The sequence below is a fragment of the Chelonoidis abingdonii genome, chromosome 4 (genome assembly GCF_003597395.2).
Source record: "Chelonoidis abingdonii isolate Lonesome George chromosome 4, CheloAbing_2.0, whole genome shotgun sequence".
Lineage (NCBI taxonomy): Eukaryota > Metazoa > Chordata > Testudines > Testudinidae > Chelonoidis > Chelonoidis abingdonii.
The window spans coordinates 4,050,441-4,071,149 of NC_133772.1; the positions used below are offsets into that span (position 1 = coordinate 4,050,441).

Consider the following 20,709-nt stretch of genomic DNA (forward strand, 5'->3'; position numbering starts at 1 on the left):
TATGGGATATTCTGGTGTGGTTCTCCCTCTGTGTCTCCTGTTGGAGCTGTTCTACTTTAGACTCTGTAATTTATTATCCCCAACCTTCAGGAGACATAAAAGACATGTTAACTATCTCTTCTGAGGTTCATGCTGGTTCAGGGATTTTGTCCCTAGTTGCCATTGAACCAAATAAAAATCACTTGTGTCAGCCACTTATCATTCTACTGGGATCAGTGATAATGTACCTTTCTCCACAGGTAGGCCTAATCCACTCAGTTTTGACAGAGTAGGAACAAATATTCTCTCGATCTTTTGCTTTTGGACTTTAAATTAGATTCCCTGTCATCAGCTTTTCAGCTATTTTGACTTGATATTTATTTTTGGCTTTTCTGCTTCAGAATAAAACACAGTGGGGAAAATTGTACATGATGCTACAGGATGGCTTATGTTGACGGTATCTATTTGCAGAACAATCAAATAGTGTAAGATAACTAGCATACAGAGAAAACCATAAAATATAATCTCTTGTTTTCTTATGTCTTATTTTGCCATCTCATGTATCTAGTGTCAGATGTGTCCTTTTGCATGATGAATTCTGGTGTTAGCTCAAAAATTCTAGAGAGGATTTGGTGCTGTAGTGACAATTTGAAGAACTGAAGTTCTCTATCTACACACAGAATGGATACAGCATAAATTAAAGGCAACTCAAGATTCCAGTGTACAATACTACATCTCCACCTGACAGTCTGCAGGGCAAGGCTGATGCACACCAGCAGGTAAGAGGACCAGACACAGAGTCCTCAGGAAACTTTCTGTCACACACCTGGTTGTGTGCCTGTTCTGGGGAGGAACATAATATTTCTCCCTCTGCTTAATATCACTTGCAACACAAGGCTCTTGGTTCTGTCATTGACACTGGGGATTAAGCCCAGGACCTTGGGATCGAAAAAATGAACTACCTGATCTAAAATGCCTGTTTTTGTTGGCTCTGTATGGTCCAGCCTCTGGAGAGGGACAGAGAGCTCTGAAGTGTGAGCTTAGGTTACACAATCAAGCACCTTTATCAGCTCTATATTTAATAATCAAAAAAAGAATCCAGCATTTACTACTAGGAGGATGCTGGTCATGTTCCCTGTATTAGTGTTACCGAGCACTTTCCATTCTAACAGTTCTTGCATTCTTGTTTTTGAGAAGCTTAAAACCTCATTGTTTGCAGCAAGTTTTGGAATTCAGTTGGGAAAAAGCCTCAGACTTGAGAAGAGCATTTTTTGTTTGTTGTTTTTTTCCCCATGACATTCTATCAGTTTAGCTTTTGACAATCACTGTCACCATTCCTTGTTCAGTTGTGAGCAAAATTTGAGCTTCCTGCTGGTATAATACCTGTATTCTAAGCAGATGGGCCCGTGATGCCACCACAAAAAGCAGCAGATGTTAAAGTGTTGCACCTGGAACAGTGACTGCTTCTGGACCAGCTCACCAGAGTTGATGGGCAGGTGAGAACCACCTCCTGCATTACTACTGGCCCAATGGTTCTCTCTTTCTCTGGGATTTTTGTGGGAGTTCTCCTCTACTTGTTCCCAGAGAAGAGAGAGGCAGAATACTGGGCCAGGCTCCTCACAGATCCTACACATCTCCCCACTCATCTATAGGAAAACTGCCTGCTCTTGCGAAGGCCTGTAGCACAAGTGGTAGAAGTCTGTAATGCAGGGCAGGTGGTTACAGGTGCAAACCAAGAGGATGCTGAATGGAGGTGTTGTGACAGAATTGAGTTTTGCCTTTTTAAAAACCCCGGAAATTACATATGCAAAACTACATTAACAGAAAATCATTTAGGTTGTCTACTCAGTCACCCAGAAGTTAGTCTGTTCTATACACTGAATAGGGAAGGGATCCAGTGGTTCTAAGGAGAAACAGCATGTGATAATGTAATTAAAGACTATCCTAATGCAAACACCTAACGGGCAGAATTAAGGTTGCATGGGCACCCGCAAATCTGGCATTTCCTAATTTTCAATTGTGGAATTTTTCAATCTTTAAGTCTTTTGAGCAGTTTTTTTTCTGTTTTATTTTGGTGGGCGGGGAAAGGAGGGATTGATTCATAGCATAAATATTAAGCATAGTTACATTATGTATGGTACAGACATTTGCAAGGGATGTAAACCTTCATGCTTCAGGGCACAAAGCAGCCACTAATTGTCTGGATGTAGGATGAAAATACCCCTATAGGCACGTTATTGAATAACTTCCTACTGTGAGGGCTTTGCCCCTTTACCTGAAGCACACAGCAAAGACTGTCAATGCGAAGGCAGTACTCAGTTAGATGCATCATTTGTCTGATCTGGTATGGAAATTCCTATGTTCCCTATATTTACTAAAAATAATTTCATTTTTTTTTACTCGTCTAGCACAGATGTAAAGACAGAGGGAATATGCAGAATCAAGAGACCTGTGTTTTTCCAGTAACTAGGAAACTCCCAAATTATCTCCAACTCATTTTCTTTCTATCCTGAAGATTGCAAACGGACATGAGATGCTTTGCTCCCATCAGCACACATCTCACACATGTTACTGTGTCACTGGCCAGATTCTGATCTCAGTCACAGTAGTGTGAATGTAGAGTTGCTCTGCTGAAGTCAGCTGGTTAATGAGGAGTCAAACCAGCCTATATCTTCCTCCAGCAAACACAAACCACAATGGAATTTACTGAGTGTGCACCTACATCAGGACTGGTAAGAAACGTAATTATTATTCTCTTTTGAGCATCTCTTTGGGCATGTGGCAGTGAAATTCCATAGAAATATAATGACTATACTGGGTCAGACCAAAGGTCCATCTAGACCAGTATCCTGTCTTCCAACAGTGGCCAGTGCCAGGTGCCTCAGAGGGAATGAACAGAACAGGTAACCATCAAGTGATCCATCACTGTTGCTCATTCCCAGCTTCTGGCAAACAAGAGGCTAGGGACACCATCCCTGCCCATCCTGACTAATAGCTGTTGATGGATCAATCCTTCTTGTATTTATCTAGTTCTTTTTTAAATGCCGCTATAGCCTTGGCCTTCACAACATCCTCTGGCAAAGAGTTCCACAGATTGACTTAGTATTTATCCCCGGGAGATGCATTTTTTCATTTCTAGGCTCTGTGAATCTATAAGTCAAAAGTAATCATAGAATCAGTTATTACCTCTAGGAGGATTTGTAGCAGGGAGGAAAAGTAATGCACATGGTTACAAAGAATGTCTGTAAAACATACACTGACTCCAATAGAACAGGGACTCTTTAAGGCTACACAGACAGTGATACCAAATGTTTCCACTGGGGCTGCCTCATATTGGGCACCCAAATATATGTATAGGCACCTATATAAAAGGGGCACTGAGCATCCCTTGTGCCCTTTGAGGTCTTTTGGATTAGGAAGAGAAAATCAATGACAATGAATAAACTTTCTATCATTGATTATTTGCAGACATTGATAGGAGATTATTTGCTTCCCTTCTAAACTAAACACTCCTGATCTATCTCTCTCTTATTTTATAGAAGATTTGACCATCTGGATGGTTTCATGTATTTTAACACAGGGTAGGGTGACCAGAGGGCAAGTGTGAAAAATCGGGATGGGGTGGGGGGTTATAGGAGCCTACAGAAGAAAAAGCCCCCAAAATCGGGACTGTCCCTATAAAATCGGAACATCTGGTCATCCTAACACAGAGTACACGATATTTCTGTAGCTCGAACATGTCCCATCTCTAATGGAAAGCATGTGGGAAATACAGAGAGAACATTCCCTAGGAGTGTCCTTTGATGTATTATGTTCATATGTATCAGAGGGGTAGCTGTGTTAGTCTGGATCTGTAAAAGCAGCAAAGAATCCTGTGGCACCTTATAGACTAGCAGACATTTTGGAGCATGAGCTTTTGTGGGTGAATACCCACTTCGTCAGATGCATGTAGTGGAAATTTCCAGGGGCAGGTGTATATATATGCAAGCAAGCTAGAGATAATGAGGTTAATTCAATCAGGGAGGATGAGGCCCTGTTCTAGCAGTTGAGGTGTGAAAACCAAGGGAGGAGAAACTGGTTCTGTAGTTGGCAAGCCATTCACAGTCTTTGTTTAATCCCTGAAGCTGATGGTATCAAATTGCAGATGAACTGAAGCTCAGCAGTTTCTCTTTGAAAGTCTGGTCTGAGTTTTTTTGCTGAAGGTGTGTCATATGTTCTAGGCTGTTTCCAGTGTCACGGAGTCCCCGGCGATGCCTGGAACTGCTCCCCATATAAGCCAGTCAGACTTGGGGAGCCCTCTCTCCCTTGGAGCAGACTTGTTCAGCGGCAAGAAGCTCACACGTCTTCACCTCCTGGGTCTCTCCTTGAGCATTCAGCATCCTCTGCCCTTCCGTGTGCTTCCACAAGCGGAGCCACCAGGCGGGGGTCCTGGGAAGCCACAAGGTTCTGCAACCACTTTGCAGTCAGACGTGACTCTTAAGCCAGCAAAACAGAGGTTTTCCTCGATGACAGGAACAGGGTCTAAAACAGAGCTTGTAGATACAGCTAACCAGACCCCTGGCGGGGTCCATTCTGGGGGGCAGTGACACCGACCCTAGGTCTGCACTTCACATCCTCGTCCCCAGCAAGCTCCAGACTACCCACCCCCTCCAGCGCCTCCTCTTCTGCTCAGCTCCTTTCGTGGGCAGGAAGGGGTTTGTCCCCCAAAAAAAAAAAAACCCTGGAAAAAAAAAAAAAATCCTTTGTCTCCAACACCTTCAGTTGGGCACCAGATTTGCAGTAGGAGGGGCCCAGCGCATCAGTCTGCTAGGAGACAGCAGTGCCAGGTCATTAGAGTGCACTGGCCTTTGCTCTGCAGCAATCACACACCCTTATGCCACCACCTAGACACTTAAGAACTGCCTAGGGGACACTGAGGCACCAACACAGTATTCAGAGCATACATTAAGAACAGTCCCAGTTCGTCACACACAGGAACAATCACAGGTGTTATAAGGGATCTGCACTCAGTACTTTATTGGCCTGTGATTAATTGTAACCTTTATTTTTTTTTTCACCAGCAGAGGAGAGTGTTTCTGGAATAAATGGCAGAGAGAAACCACACCACGGTGACAGAATTCATTTTCATAGGATTCACAGATCATCCAGAGCTACAGATCCCCCTCTTTGTGTTATTCCTAGTGATGTATGTGGTCAGCCTGATGGGGAATCTTGGGATGATAGCATTAATCATGGTCGAAACCCAACTTCATACCCCCATGTACTTTTTCCTAAGCCAGATGTCCATTGTAGACATTGGCTATTCCACTGCCATAGTTCCCAGGTTGCTAATGACCTTTGTAGCAGAGACTTTTACCATTCCTTTGATTGAGTGTGCAGCACAAGTATTCTTCATCTGTTTCTTTGTGACCAACGAATGTTGCCTCCTGGCTGTGATTGCGTATGACCGCTTCAAAGCTATCTGTAATCCTCTGCTATACAGAGCCATTATGTCCAAGAGACACTGTGTGTGTCCTGTTTGTGGCGGGTACATATGTATGTGGCTCTGTGAATTCAGTTGTGCAAACGCTATTTATATTCAGTCTGTCCTTCTGCAGCTCCAATGTAGTCAACCATTTCTTCTGCGATGTGCCCCCTATGCTGAAGCTGTCCTGTTCGGAAACCCATGTCACTGACCTTGTACTTTTCACTTTCTCTACTGTAATTGTCACAACTACTTTCCTGGGTGTCCTAATCTCCTACGTGTGCATCCTTGTGGCCATTCTCAGGATCCGTTCTGCCAAGGGGAGACACAAAACCTTTTCCACCTGCGCCTCGCACCTGACAGTCTTCACTATGTTTTATGGGACACTGATATGCATATATTTAAGACCCAGTTCTAGCTACGTGGTGGACCAAGACAAGGTTACCTCTGTGTTTTACGCCATTGTGATCCCTACGTTGAACCCCCTGATCTACTGCCTGAGAAACAAGGAGGTAAATGATGCCTTTAAAAGGATGATATACAGGAAGAATTTTTTTTGGTAATTATAATCATTATTATATTTTAACCAATAAACAGCAGATGGAAGAAGAGTGAGTTCTCTGTATCATTATCCTTATTTCTATGACTCAGCCACTCCATGTGATGTACAGAAGATATTATAATGTAACACAGTCAAATACAACATTAGAAATTGGTGTTTTTAAGATCCATGAATGAGGGTCTGTGACACTATGTAGAATCGGCAAGATGCTCTGACATTTGTCTTAAAGGACCATTGCTGTTGCCTTTTATGTTTTAGGTGAGGTTGGAGTTCAGATGAGAGGATGAGAAGATCATATGTATCCTTCATCAGTTCTGAGATTTCATTCAGTGGAGGGCACTGTTAAACATACAGAATAAAAGCAACCAGAAAGGAGGTAACGATTATCAAAGCTCAGCTTAGGGAGATAGGTCATGTTATCAGAATGTGTAACGATAAATTCCCCAGAAAAGTCCCGATGGTGAGCTTAGGGACTTAGTCTGAATAATGCAGAGTTGACCTTTATCATGCAGAACTCGCCTGCACCAAATCAGAGCATCTTTTCTCATCGCTGCAGTGTGCCGACATTAAGAGGATGTTGTTTTACTCTTGAGTTCTCAACATAGGTTGTTTCCAGTCATCAAACCTGTCTCCCTGTTTTCATGGTTAGATGGAAGGGGAGCATCCCAAAACTTAATAGGGATCTCAAACTCTTTTTTCTGTTTAACATGGGGTCACAGGCCAGAGAATTCTGAGAACCACTGGTTTTACTCATTGAAAACTGTTGCAGTTTTATGTAGGGCATTTTATTTATTTATTTATCTTCTCTCCAACCCATGAAAGAGTTTCTCTGGCAATCCTAAAATTATATCAATGGTCTGTTTTGTTTGGCTTTCTTTGGACTTTGTAAACATTGGGACAAGTTCATCCCTGAAGTAACTCCCTTGAGAATGATATGGGGACAGATCAAGAACGAATGTCGTCCAATCAATTTATAAAGCTGTATGATTGTGATGTACCAGTACTCATTATGAAGTCGTAGTGTGATGGGCCTATCAACATTCATAGCACTAGCAAGCTTGCTCACACACTGTGACATTTGAATATTCATACTGGATATGCGCTGGTTAGTCCAGGGAAGTTTTGTCTGAATCATCGATCGCTTAAAACCTCCTCTTGTTCTCCTAGGAATACTGCTTATGATTTTTCCATATATGTGCAAAATGGCATGGAGCTATAGTGCCATGACATAAAGGACTTCAAAGTTACTCTATTGATTAACATTGTGATGTTCTTAAACTGGCAATATGTGTGTGGGCCAAAGTCATTTTGCTTCCACTGCTATTTTCCTTTCAACACTTTAATACAGGATTGGAAACCCCACAGTGCAATCGACAACTGCCCATGAGCAAATACACATTTTAAATGAGTAGTTAGACATCCAGTTCCCTGGACAACTCCCTGGAATGGGAGTTTGATGCCTTTTGAATATCTCCACTTAAACTCCTGCAGTCTGAACCAATATTGGCTGAAGTCAATCAGAGCCTTTTCATTGGCTTCAATGAGCTTTGGATTTGTTCCTTATTGGGGGTGTTTGAAAATTTTCCATCTAACTTTCTGTTGAAGGGGAAGAAAAGGAGTGGTTGGCTGGTAGGGGTATCTGGTCATTGGAAGAGGCTGATCATGAGGTCACCTGACAGAGGGTAAGATGGTTATAAAAGGGCAGAAGCTGCTCTATTTGAGTTCTATCTGGCCATGTTTGACCAGCTAGATCTGAGAGGAGCTGCATGTAGGAGCTAGATGAGGAGGAGAGGAGCAGTCTGTCTGAACACAGATGGATACCCCAGAGGACGCCCAAGGAAAGGATGAGCTAGTGAGGTCCATTGAAGTTAGGATGTGTGTCCTTTTCTAAACGAGCTTGTGCTTTATTAGTGAAGCATGAGCTCTACAGTGTTAGATTCTGGTTCAGAGTGTCCCTCTCTGTGTTACATTCTTTACACGTACTGTGTGGCCCTGGGGGGGAGTTCGGCTGTAACCCAGAAGGCTCAGGCTGTTCTTTGGCATTCTAGGACAGGGGGTGTTTAAGCTACGGCAAAGTCTGAACAGTCATCCCTGAGCCCAGGGACTAGGCAACTAAATCACAGGTTCTAGCTCTCCAGAAAGGGTGTAGGCGCTCTGCCTAGCACCCTGATTGTGTGCCTAGGAACCCTGAGACTGCAGCAGTGACTGGCTCCATTCAGTCTCTGGCAGCTTAAAACATCTGGGGGTCCAAGCTGGGATTCCCCACAATACCAGCTGGTGCGCATCCAGCAAGGGGAGCTGAAGAGGGTCTGTGACAAATACTCCCTTTTGACAGTGTATTCTTTGCAGCCTCACGGTCATTCTTGAACCTGGGAGACTGAATTCTCAAGATGAACAGGCTTGGATTCCATATATATATGGAACAAGCCACAGAATACAATTAAAACAAAGGAAATCAGAGCTATGGCACAGAGAATTCACTATTTATCTATCACTTGTTTATTGATAAGCACAAATCCCAATAATTATATTAACTGAGAACAAATCCTCTTGTTTATCATCCTTCTAAAGGCGTCCTTCACCTCCTTGTTCCTCAGGCTGTAGATCAGGGGGTTCAGCATGGGAATTATGAGGATATAAAACACAGAGATGATCTTGTCTCGGTCTGTGGTGTAGCCGGAACTGGGTCGTAAATACATGAAGATCACAGTCCCGTAGAAAATTGTGACAGCTGTCAGGTGGGAGGTGCAGGTGGAGAAGGTTTTGTATCTGCCCTTGGCAGAGTGGATCTTCAGGATGGCAATGAGGATGTACATGTAGGAGAATAGTACAATGAGAATACTAGTCATGACCACTATACTGGACAAGGTGAAATGCACCATGTTAGCGTTGTGGGTGTCAGAGCAGGACAGCTTAAGGATTGGGGGGATGTCACAGAAGAAATGGTTGATGACATTGGAGTCACAGAAGGACAGGGTAAATATAAATGGAGTCTGAACAACTGCATTCACAAAGCCACATACGTACGAAGCAACCACTAGTAATACACAAAGTCTCTTTGACATGACGACTCTATAGAGCAAGGGGTTACAGATGGCTATGAAGCGATCATATGCCATTACCGCCAACAGGCAAGCTTCATTGGTCAGAAAGTTACAGACAAAGAAATATTGTGCTGCGCATGCAGCGAGAGAAATGGGTTTGTCCTGAACCACAAAAGTAATCAGCAACCGAGGAGCAACAACAGAGGAATTACCAACATCGGCAAGAGACAAATTGCTGAGGAAATAGTACATGGGGGTGTGGAGTCGGGAGTTGAATCTGATCAACACAATCATCCCTAGATTCCCCACCAGGGTGATAACATAGATTATTAGGAATGACACAAAGAGGGGGACCTGAAGCTCCGGATGATCCATGAATCCCTGGAAAATGAAGTCCGTAACCATGGTGTGATTTCCCTCCGCCATTTCTTCCAACCATGTTTTACTTTACAGGGGAAAAGTGAAATGTACAATTAAACAGGAGCCAAGAAAGGACCAAGAGTGGATCCTTCACACTCATTCTGACTTCCCTTGTGAAATATTGTACCAACCCGAGGCAGCAGGAGTACATCAGGTGACAATCCTAGGGAATACACTGTTTGCATTACACTCGCACTGTCCACTACAGCTAAGGCTTTGTTGTGCTGAGAATTAGCACCTACTGTGTATTAAAGTGTATCCAACCTGAAAGCCTATACAGTCAGAGGCAACAGAGCACGGTAATGTTCCGCATGAAAAGGAAAGTCATTGACTATACAGAGGGACCAGTGAATCATCTAGAGTTCATTCACTAGCCCTGCTTTTCTGTTCCTGATCCCATGGACATCCCTGGGAGCTCTGGTATTCATCCCCTTTGAAAACTAGAACTGGAAAGAAATTTCAATTGCATTTTTTTTCCAGGAAAAAAACAGATTCAGCAACACCAAAATCTTTTTAGTTTACATGACTTGTAAGTTTCAATATTTCCTTTATTTTTTTATTAAACAATCATCTAAAAATGCTCAAAAGGAAAACAAAACTTTTTTTTAACCTGAAACATTCTGTTTGACCCTGATTTTTCTTTTACTTTAAGATTTGCTGAAAATTTCAAACAAATTCCATGACCCAAAATGATTTTTTTCTGACTTTTTGAAATTGCTACAAACCAAAAAAATCTGTTATTCACACAGCTCTGTTGAAAACATAGGCCAGTTTAAAATGCATTAACTAAATATGGATTTAGACCTCTAACAGTGGACATCTATAATAGAGATCTGTTATAAACCCACTGCGATAAAACGTACCTTTTGCAGATGTGCATTATAACTATTTTCTCCCACACATTGCAAATCCTTCTACACGGCAGTGATGCTTTTAGGTGGCATAAACTAAAAGCTTTTTCTGTGTAGACTCAGCAGGGAAAATGGTATGGCATCAGGCAACCTCATTTGCAAGCTACTGGTTTTGGTTTATCGAACATTAGACACTGATAGGTTCTTGCTGAGTGTAGACCCAGGCAAGTCTCAAATACTCACAGAAAATGGAAGCACATGGGCAGAATTCAGAGAGAATGCTACTACTAGGGTTCCCTGAGTGATAGGGGTGACAGTTTCCACAGATCATTTCTTGGCCTGGAATAACATGAGCAGAGTGGCTAATAAGATTGTGTCCCATCCCTGTGTTTCTCCAGAAGTGAGACGGCAGTGAAAGTTAACACTACAGACAGAAGCTGCGTTTTCTACCTTTGCTGTTCTTGTCTTTTCCTTTTTGTGTGTGTTTGTCTTCTAAAAACAGGATCAGACTTCAACAACAGTAGGAGCATTAATAACAGTTCCAGATCATCTCAACTAACTAAAAAGTGAGAAAGCCAAGCAGCAGTGGCTTGGCACAGCATTAACCTGGAGAAGGAGCTAGAGAGAGCTTCCTAATCACTGCGGCTACATAGCCTGGGGATGGTAAAGTAAAAAATTGGTCCTGTCCTTCTTAGGCTCGTGAGTTAGAGAAAACAGACTCTTAAAAAAAAACCAGACCACCAGTTCTACTTCCAACTGGAACATCCAGCCTGGAGCTCTTGCGCCCATGTGTTTCCGTTAACGTTAATACCGCAATACAGAGCACTCATTGACTGGATCCGCACAGCCTCAGTTACAGTGGTTAAGAATATTATAGAATGTTGGACGTATTTCTATAAAAATTATATGGAATAATGTTCCAAAAGGGATTGGCTTCAGGTTTGAAATACAGTGGTAAACCTCTTCTACTGGAGGCTAAGGGAGATTCTTGTTTTATTCACTGAGTGGATTATTTTAGTTTGGAGCCAAAGATTCCAACTGGGCAGGAAATGGTTATCCATCCCATGAAAATTTTGGAGATTTTAAAAATGTCCATTCCAAAGCTGATATTTTCATTGTTCCACAAACCAAAAGTGGGGAATTGATTTTGATCAACAAAATAATTTTGTTCCAATAGTTCAAATTATGGAACCCTTAAAAATATAATTAGCTCATTAACATTTTGAACAGAGTCATTTTGAACTAAAAAGAGGCAATTTTGTTGGAAAAATATCAAAATGATATTTTAGACAATTTACTTTTGGGAAGAGTCTGGCAGTTCATTTTTGGACATCTTTTTTGACTTTTTTTTTGTTCAAGATCTGTGTGACTTATTATACTACAAGTTTGATTGCTTTCATGGGTGAATATCCACTTTGTCAGATGCATACACGAAAGCTCTGCTCCAATACGTCTTGTTTCTAAGTGGTGCCACAGGACTCTGCTGCTTTTTACATCCAGACTACACGCAGCTTACCCTCTATACTTTTTTCTTTCAAGATTTTTGAAATGAGTAATTCATTGAAACTGGAGTTTTCCCACAACGATTTTCTATTTTGAAAATCAGTATTTTCCAGTGCAGAAAGCACTGGGCTTAAATTGCAGTAAAGGGAGGTTTAGGTTGAGAGGAAATAGAAAAATTTCCTAACTTCCGGGTGTTAACCACTGGACTAAATTGTCTAGGGAGGTTGTGGAATCTCCATCATTGGAGATTTTAAGAGCAGGTTAGACAAACACCTGTCAGGGATGTTCTAGATGGTGCTTTGTCTGCCATGAGTGCAGGGGACTGGACGTATGTCCTTTGAGGTCCCTTCCCAGTCCTATGACTCTACGAATGATCCATTTGTGCTCCTATATTTTTCATTGAGACGTTATTGTTATTGCAAGATAAAAAGAACCCGTGAATGGCAGCTGGTCAACTCTTGAATCTCGGCAGGAAGTTGCATCTGAGTGTCTTCAAGGATTTATGCTCACTATTAATCGCAATGGGCTAAACTCTATTATCCTTGGCTCAAGTCTACCTACGAAGAGTTAAGTGTAGAGGCTTCCAGGGGGTAGAAAAGCTGGCCAAATTCCTTAGCTGACATTTTTTCAGAGAAAAGTGCACATTCAGCGACACCAGAATGTTTGCCAATGTTGGGTTCTTTCGGATGGAAAACAATCAAATAAATTCATTTCCCCACTGCTAAAACCTTGCTGTTCAAGTCCCACTCTGCATGGAGGGGTGAGAATACAGTTCTAAATCAGAGTTGGTGAGAACGGGGGCTGTTTTGCATTGGGAAGCATTCCTGAGCAAGGTAATATGTGAATTTAAGGCAGTAATAGCTATCCTGAATAAACTCCTGTTATGACAACTCTAATTTAACTGTTAAACTAAACCAGAAATGGCATTCTATTTGAGGCCATGTAGGAGTTACATTAGACAGCGTAGAGTCATTTCCCATGTCGACCAGCCCTAGGGAGTAGAATTGTATCACGGGTGAGAATAGGGTAATCAGTATATAGCAATGATGAGAAAAAAAATTGGTATGATCAAAAGAAGCTCTGTGAATAGCTGATTTCTTGGTTTGCTGGCTATCTGAACATAAATGAAAAATTAGTTTTGGTTGACGCAAATGATTTTTCAAAAATTAAATTTTTTTTGGCCTGACAAGTTGAATGAAATGTTTGATCAGTTTGCTGTTTTTGCAATGTTTATATCTTTTAATAAAATTGAAAAATTTGTAAAAAAAGTCTTTTAAATGGGAAACTTAAAATATTTGACCTTTTAGATTTTCTGAGGTTTGATCAAAGCAAAACAGTCCAATCATTTGATACAGATCATAAATATTCAGTAACCAAACTGCGTTGCTCAGAAAAAAGTATTTTGTCCCACTCCCTCTCCTGTGAGTTTTAAGAAAAATATATCGGTTTCAAGAAAAAGCCCATTAGATTAGTCTGGGCTCAATTTTCAACAGTGAGGTGGTTAACTACCATGGGAAGTGATGGTTTATCCAGCTAGAGCTGCTTGAAATCAAGAACTGATGGCTCTGCGGAAGATACACTTAGTAAAATGCCAGTTAATGGGCTTAATACCAAGGGTAACTAAAGAGTGTGACCCGAGTTATACAGTCAGACTAAATGATCTCATTGTCCTTTCTAGCCCTTAAAATATATGATCAATTTATAGCATTGCTGTAAGGAAACCTATAAATCACTATGGGATTGCAACGAGGAGTCCGTGGCACCTTAAAGGCTAACAAATTATTTGGGCATAAGCTATCGTGGGCTGGAACCAGCTTATGCCCAAATAAATTTGTTAGTCTTTAAGGGCCACAGGACCCTCGTGTCTTGCTGAACAGACTAACCCAACTACCCCTCTGAAATAGATGGCATTGGCGGGAGTAAACACTACAGAGCATTAATTGATACTACTTCATTAATTCATTAGTATTGGGCTAATCCCAGCCCATTCTGTTAGGGCGTACCAACATAAACAAAAACAACCTGGGTCAAAGGAGCTGTGTAACGTAAGTTAAAAAAAGAGACAACGGTGCAGAAGACCAGGTGGGGAGCAGCACAAGGTGACAAGATGATTGAGAATAAAGCTGTATAACAAGTGTATAGACCCTTGTCAGAATTGGATTTTTAAGTTTTTTATCATTTTAATTGATAATATCAATGTTTATTTTTAAGCTTTTTTCATTTTAAAAGTTTAAACCTTTACAATTGTGGGAAATTATGGGGGATCAGACAATGGGAGGTCAGATATTAATTTTTTTAATGGCAGCTGACACTGAGATTCAAAAAGTTAAAGCTTTATAACTGTTAAAACACAAATTGCGAACATCACATCTCAAAATGTACAACATAAATATCCTTAAATCAAACTCTAATACATTCTCAAGCTGTAATTTTTCTTACTTTGCCTAGCTGTAAATTTCAATTATTATTGATGGCAACATTTGTTTCATTGGTTTTTGTGCATATGGTGAAATCAATATTACCAACATTTACTGAGAAAAATCTGTTCCTTCCAAGCCTAAATATATACGACAACACTGTTAAGACTAGATGTGTATAGCGCTAGTATGAATACCAATGTGATCAACATAAAGACAAGTGCAAAGTACTTCACTCTAGAAGGAAAACTCAAATACATAAATAACTGGCTAGGGAGAAGAGCTGCTGGGATGGATCTGGAAGTTCAAGCGCATCCCAAGTTGAGTATGAGCCAACAAAGAGATGTAGCTGTGAAAAAGTCTGTCTAGGGTGTATTACCAGGTGCATTGTATGTCAGACCAGGGTGGTGATTGTTTGGCTCTCCTTAGCACTGGTGAGGCCTCAGTTGAAGTTCTGTGTCAAGGCTGCAGAGCCGCACTTTAGAAAAGATGTGGGCAAATAGGAGAGAGTCCAGAGGGGAACGACAAAAAGGGTTTACAAAGCCTGATTTATTAGGAAAGGTTAAAAAAAATTGGGCATGTTTTGTTTTCAGACCAGACAACTGAGGAGGGACCTGATAACAGTTTTCAGCCTTGTTAAGGGCTGTTATACAGGTGACAGAGATCAACTGTGGCAGCCCGTATGAGGCCCAGACACCAAAGAGAGCAAAAGCCTTGAATTCTCCTAGTGCAAGTGACATTCTAAGCATTAATTAAAGCAACACATTAAGAAATTAAGCAAGTTTATTTAATTTTTAATCTCCGATAACCTTGCAGGGCACCATTTCAAATAGATGAATGGTCAAGAAACAAGGAAAGGTGCCTATATTCCAACAGCCACATAATGACAGGACATTAGGTAACATTGGTCCTCTCAAGCAATTTTAAAACATAATTTCCACATGCTACATCAGTTGTTTGAGTTTCATTTCATTCTCATACAACACATGTGATACTCAAACCAAGGCAGTGACACATAGACCATACTACGATCCTTCTTCCAATTGTTCTTCTCAATTGACTGGAATTGTCCTGGCAAACAAATTAGCTGAGAATATTTTTCCAGTCTATCACCCTCTTAAGAGCATCCTTAACCTCCTTGTTCCTCAGGCTGTAGATCAGGGGGTTCAACATGGGGGTCAGCAGGGTATAAAACACAGCAGAGATTTTCTCCTGTTCCAGTGAGTAGCTGGAACTGGGTTGTATGTGGCTCAAGCTGACCGGTCCATAGAACATGGTGACAACTGTCAGATGAGAGGCACAGGTGGAGAAGTCTTTACGCCTGCCCTTGACAGAGCGGATCCTCAGGATGGAGAAGAGGATGTACAGATAAGAGATTATGACAAGCAGGAGGGTGGACATGGCAATAACCCCAGAGAATGTTACAAGCAAAATCTCACTGATGTGGTGATCAGAGCAGGCGAGCTTCAGCAATGCGTTAGTGTCACAAAAGTAATGATTGATGACGTTGGGACCACAGAATGACAACCTCAGCAAGCCACATGTGTGGGTCAGTGAGTTCACGAGCCCCCCTACATATGAGATGGCCACTAGATGAATACAGACTCTTTTAGACATAACAGCAGTGCAGAGCAGAGGGTTACAGATGGCTACATAGCGGTCATACGCCATCACTGCCAGCAGGAACCCTTCTGTGGTCACAAACACGACAAAAGAGAAGTGTTGGGCAATACAGCCAGAGTAAGAAATGCTTTTACACCTCACTAAGAAATTCACCAGCATCCCTGGAGCGAAGACTGAGGAGTAGAAGAGGTCAACAACAGTCAGGTTACCAGGAAAAAGTACATGGGGTATGGAGTCGGGATCAACTCTGATCAACACAATCATCCCAAGATTCCCCACCAGCGTAGAACATAGATCACCGAGGAACACCATGAAGAGGGGTATCTGTAGCCCTGACGATCTGTCAGCCCCAGGAGGATGAACTGGGTCACCGTGCTATGATTGCCCTCAGCCATTTATACAGGGTGCATGAAACCATACCTGCTGGGATATAAGAGTGAGCAGCATGGAAGAAGGAAATTTCATGGCATGAATTAAATCTGATGACACCATTGGTCTTGAATGTAGGTAGTGAATATCTTACAGGAAACCAGCCACCGTGATGTCTGGGAAGAGTTGGGATAGACTTTAGATTTACACTTACTTTTAACAGGCGTGAGATTTTCAAGGCTGTCTAGGAGATTTGGACATCCAAGTCTCCACAAATTGACTGGAATTAAGCATCCAGTTCCCAACAGGGAGTTTCCAGATTCATGTACATTATCACAAATTTTTTCCAGTGAAATATACCTGGTATGTGTTTGAGTTTGAGCTAGTACTTTATATTGTCTGCTCGCTGAGGGTAAGTTAGAAAGCGCTCATACTTTTTAGATCCTTCCAGATTAGGGTGACATACGTAAATGGGAAAAAACAGGATGCGGGTGGGGGTAATAGGAGCCTATATAAGAAAAAGACTCAGAAATCGGGACTATCCCTATAAAATCGGGACATCTGGTCACCCTATTCCAGATAATCCTTTTAGATGACCACAATGTCTGTTATGTCCCAGTCATTTGGTTACTGGCAGCTTCGTAACATCCCCTGGCAGTGTTGTTAAACCCAGCATTTGAAAACCATGAATCAGGCTTCCAAAAATCATGCAATTGGCTTAAATCTTGAGATCGTTTAAAATAATATACACCCAGTGTTAGATAGGGGGCAGGGAAGTGTAATTCTGTTTGTGGCCGAATTTTATAGTCAGAATTTGGTTTCGTAAGAAGGCAACAACTGGAACACCTCAAAAGTGAAGCTGTCTTCATTTGCTTCTTCTTCTGGCTTCCCCTTCCCATTTCATTCAAACACAAACAGCTTGTTTTCAATCCAAGGCCCTCCCAGCCTAGTAACACAGTGAGGAATCACTGCTATTGCATGTCATCTACCACCTCTCGCCCTGCCAATGCTGCCACGTGGTGACATTTTCAACAAACGCGACCATGACTGGGCTGCTGCTGTGCAAATAATTATTGTTATTTCTCCTTATGGTTAGAGATTGGCCACACCAGAACCCACTGTTCCAAGCGTCCGTCCTTCCCCCCTCCTCATCCACGCATACACAACACTGGATAATGGTCAGATTGGCACTAGGGGCACTAGACTGAGATCGTCTTCCAATTCCTGGCTCTGCTACAGACCCCTGTGTGATTTGGACAAAGCAAAGATTTCCTCTTTGCCCAATTTCCTCTTTGTAAAACGTGGATAATAATCCTTCCTTCACCCACCCTCTTCTGTCTGTTTATTAGACTGTAAGCTCTGGAGGGCGGGAACTCTCTTTACTATGTTTTTTCCAGAGAACCTAGTACCAGTGGGGCATTGACCTCTAATGACAACACAACAGCAATAAATACAAATTTTAACAACCTGACTTGTCTCTATAATTGGCTGGAACCAAGCCCAGATTCTGAAAATCCTCAAGCCTGAAATCTCCTCGACGGCAAATCAAGCAGCCCCGTTCTAGTTCTTCCTCCGGGATCTCGACACCTCCATGTAGTCCCGCGCTACCACTACTTGCCCATGGCTCTAACGCACCTGTACACCGAAATCCCAGCCTCCTGTACATTCATATTTCTAATTACCATCCCGTCATACTCTTCCGTGTTTCGACCGGAAATGACTCTCTCCGGGTCGGAGGCGGTGTCTCATTTTCTCCTATCTCCCATGCCCTTCTATGCGGTTGCTGGATAGTCTCTGTCGGTATTTCGTCCCGTGCAGAGGTCCGTACCCTGGTTATCTCGGTGTTCATCGCTCCAGCGCTCATACCTAACTTCTCCTGCACCGGGGTTCCGCTTCATTTTCACAGTGCTCCATGTAGCAGTCATCGTCCAGAAGCCTCTCTTCCGGCGCTGTGTCGTGGCTCATTACCTTATGCGCTTGCGCGGTCTCCTCTCGCCTCAAGGACCGGAGAGTCGATCGTGTCTTCTCTCGGATCGTAGGTTATTTGCCTTTGCCTTAGTTTTTACAGAAAGCTCTTGCTGTTTTGCTGACCCACAGGGAGAAAGTCTCAAGATCAGTGTAACTAAAAAATGAATGGTTCAGTCTTTCTTTCCATAGGAGAACTCAGTGAATTCGGTGTCAAAGTTAGACTTGAAAAGAAATCCAGACATGTTTAACTATGAAAAAAGCACAGTTACAGCAAACAAACAACTTTAACTTTGTTTTGCGTAGATGTTTCAAGCAATCACCCTACCCTTACAATTAATCACTCTTTAATTTTATCCTCATTTATCCTAATAGTGTCTTACATTAATCACTCCCCTGACTGGGTTTAAAACTGATTTTCATATACAGTTTAAGCCGGAAGAAGGTCAATTATGATCATCTAATCTGATCCTCCTGCATAACAAAACCTCGCCGCAATAATTTCTGTATCAAGCCCGTAATATTTATTTTTTTTAGCTCTCAACACCTCTTTTAGCTAGTATTATCCCGTTGGAAAGAACTTCAAGGTGACAGACTTATCCACCATTAGCAGGAATGTGTTGTAAAGCTTAATGACAGGTGAAGTAATTCTTCCACTCTACACAGCTCTTATAAGGTCTCAAACTGCAGTATCGTGTGCAGTTCTGGACACCACATTTCAGGAAACATGGGGACAAATTGGAGAGAGTCCTGAGAAGAGCAACAAAAATGATGAAAGGTCTAGAAAACATGAGCTATGAGGGAAGATTGAAAGAACTGGGTTTGTTTAGTCTGGAAAAGAAAAGACTGCGAGGGAACATAACTTCAAATACCTAAAAGGTTGTTACAAGGAGGAGAGAGAAAAATTATTCTCCTTAACCTCTGATGATAGGACAAGAAGCAATGGGATTAAATTGCAGTGAGGGAGGTTTAGGTTGGACATTAGGAAAAAATTTCTAATCATCAGGGTGGTTGGGCACTGGAATAAATGGCCTGAGAAGGTTGTGGAATCTCCATAATGGGAGATTTTTCAGAGCAGGTTAGCCAAACACCTGTCAGGGATGTTCTCAAAGGTGCTTAGTCCTGACATGAGTGCAGGGGCCTGCCCCTGATGACATCTTGACATCCCTTCCAGTCCTATGATTCTATCATGGGTTGAGTGATGTTTTCTGTTAAGATGGCTGGTGCTGGTAGCTGGGTGTGGTCTTGTTTTTTGCCCCCTTTCTCTGCCTGCACAGTTCTCAGCTCTAGGATACTGTTACCTCTGTAGGCCACGCAGCCGGCTCCCCAGCCTTTAGCATTGCTTTTCCCCATGCCCTCGGTCTGAGCTGTGTTGGGGGCAGGGGAGTGAGAGGAAAACGCCTCTGTGTTTGGGTGAGGGCAGAAAGGGGGAGGCAGCAGTAGGAGGCAGAAAGGAGCAAATTGCATGAAAAAGAGGGAAAATGTTTGACTGGGCATCATAGGTCTGAAAAGCAGCAGGCCTAGGGGTTACGCTGTGATTCCTCAGACCTTTTCCATCTCTCCATTCCTGAGGGGGGAGCCCTGGTGGATCAGACATATAAAATCAAAGGATCCTAGAAGGAGCCTGGCATGTGGTTGAAACTTGCCCGTAGTTCAATGTTGTTAGTTTTACAGTAGTGACTGGAGGTGCAGACTGAGACCAGAGCCCCAGGGTCCTTGATTTCAACGGGACTTCTTACAGTCTAAAGCGTGTTAAGCATGTGCTTATGTTTCTTTGGATTGGGGCTAGCGTGCTCAGTACCTTGCTGGTCTGAGATTTATCTGGGTGAGCTGAGAAGTTGGGAAATGTCTGTAGATTCTAGGAAAGCTCTTAAAGCAGCACTGCAAAGAAACTGGAGGGATTTGACAGCTTTATATGGCATAGTGTATGGATGTGGATGCTTAAGGGATACTAAACATCATGCTTCAGGGCTTAAACAAATCTCTAATTATTACAGATCATGGCAGGATGTGGGGAAGGGCTGATTATTCCACATCTGCCTGTTGAAGGTTATTAAACCTTTTGAAATCTCTGATACTAGCCAGTATGAGAGACAAGATACTGCACTAGATGGAGCTCAGGTCTTATCCAATCTGGCAATTTCTGTGTTTATTCAGTGTTTCATAAAAAGACCAGTGAATCCAAATGCTTCTGCAGACCAAATTCCTTCTAAAGAGAGAATCTGAACCAGTGGGTGCTGCCCCATTCCAAACTGAGTGACTGCAGGCAATTATCCGCCAGAGAGGGGGTGCTTGTGACAGGTGGGTTTCGAGGCCGTTACACTGAAAATTGAAATCTGAAGTCGGATTTGATTCAGGTCTCTCTTAAACAGCTATAAACAGATGCAAATCAAGAGGAATTACACTGAAATGCTCTGGCGTTCCAGCTGTGTAAAACCTGTGTAAACCAGATCAGAATAATATAATAATAATAATTAATAACCTCAACCACAACAATATACTCCACTGTACA

The 20,709-nt window shown here is 42.2% G+C and overlaps 3 protein-coding genes and 1 pseudogene across 3 annotated transcripts in view; 1 reads left to right on the plus strand and 3 right to left on the minus strand.

The window, feature by feature from the left end:
• The window catches only part of LOC116815086 (uncharacterized), a 669,588-nt gene that overhangs the window by 340,979 nt on the left and 307,900 nt on the right, over window positions 1–20,709 (minus strand). The window lies entirely within an intron of this gene.
• LOC116826838 (olfactory receptor 5AR1-like) lies at window positions 5,064–6,006 on the plus strand. Its single transcript, XM_032783851.2, is given in 2 exon segments — window positions 5,064–5,480; window positions 5,482–6,006. Coding segments are annotated over 2 exon segments (942 nt in total).
• On the minus strand, window positions 8,531–9,487 carry LOC116826837 (olfactory receptor 5AR1-like). The gene has a single exon (XM_032783850.1). It carries the CDS (start codon window positions 9,473–9,475, stop codon window positions 8,531–8,533), a length of 945 nt encoding a protein of 314 aa, XP_032639741.1. The 5' UTR covers window positions 9,476–9,487.
• Window positions 15,324–16,258, minus strand: LOC116826836 (olfactory receptor 5J3-like; annotated as a pseudogene).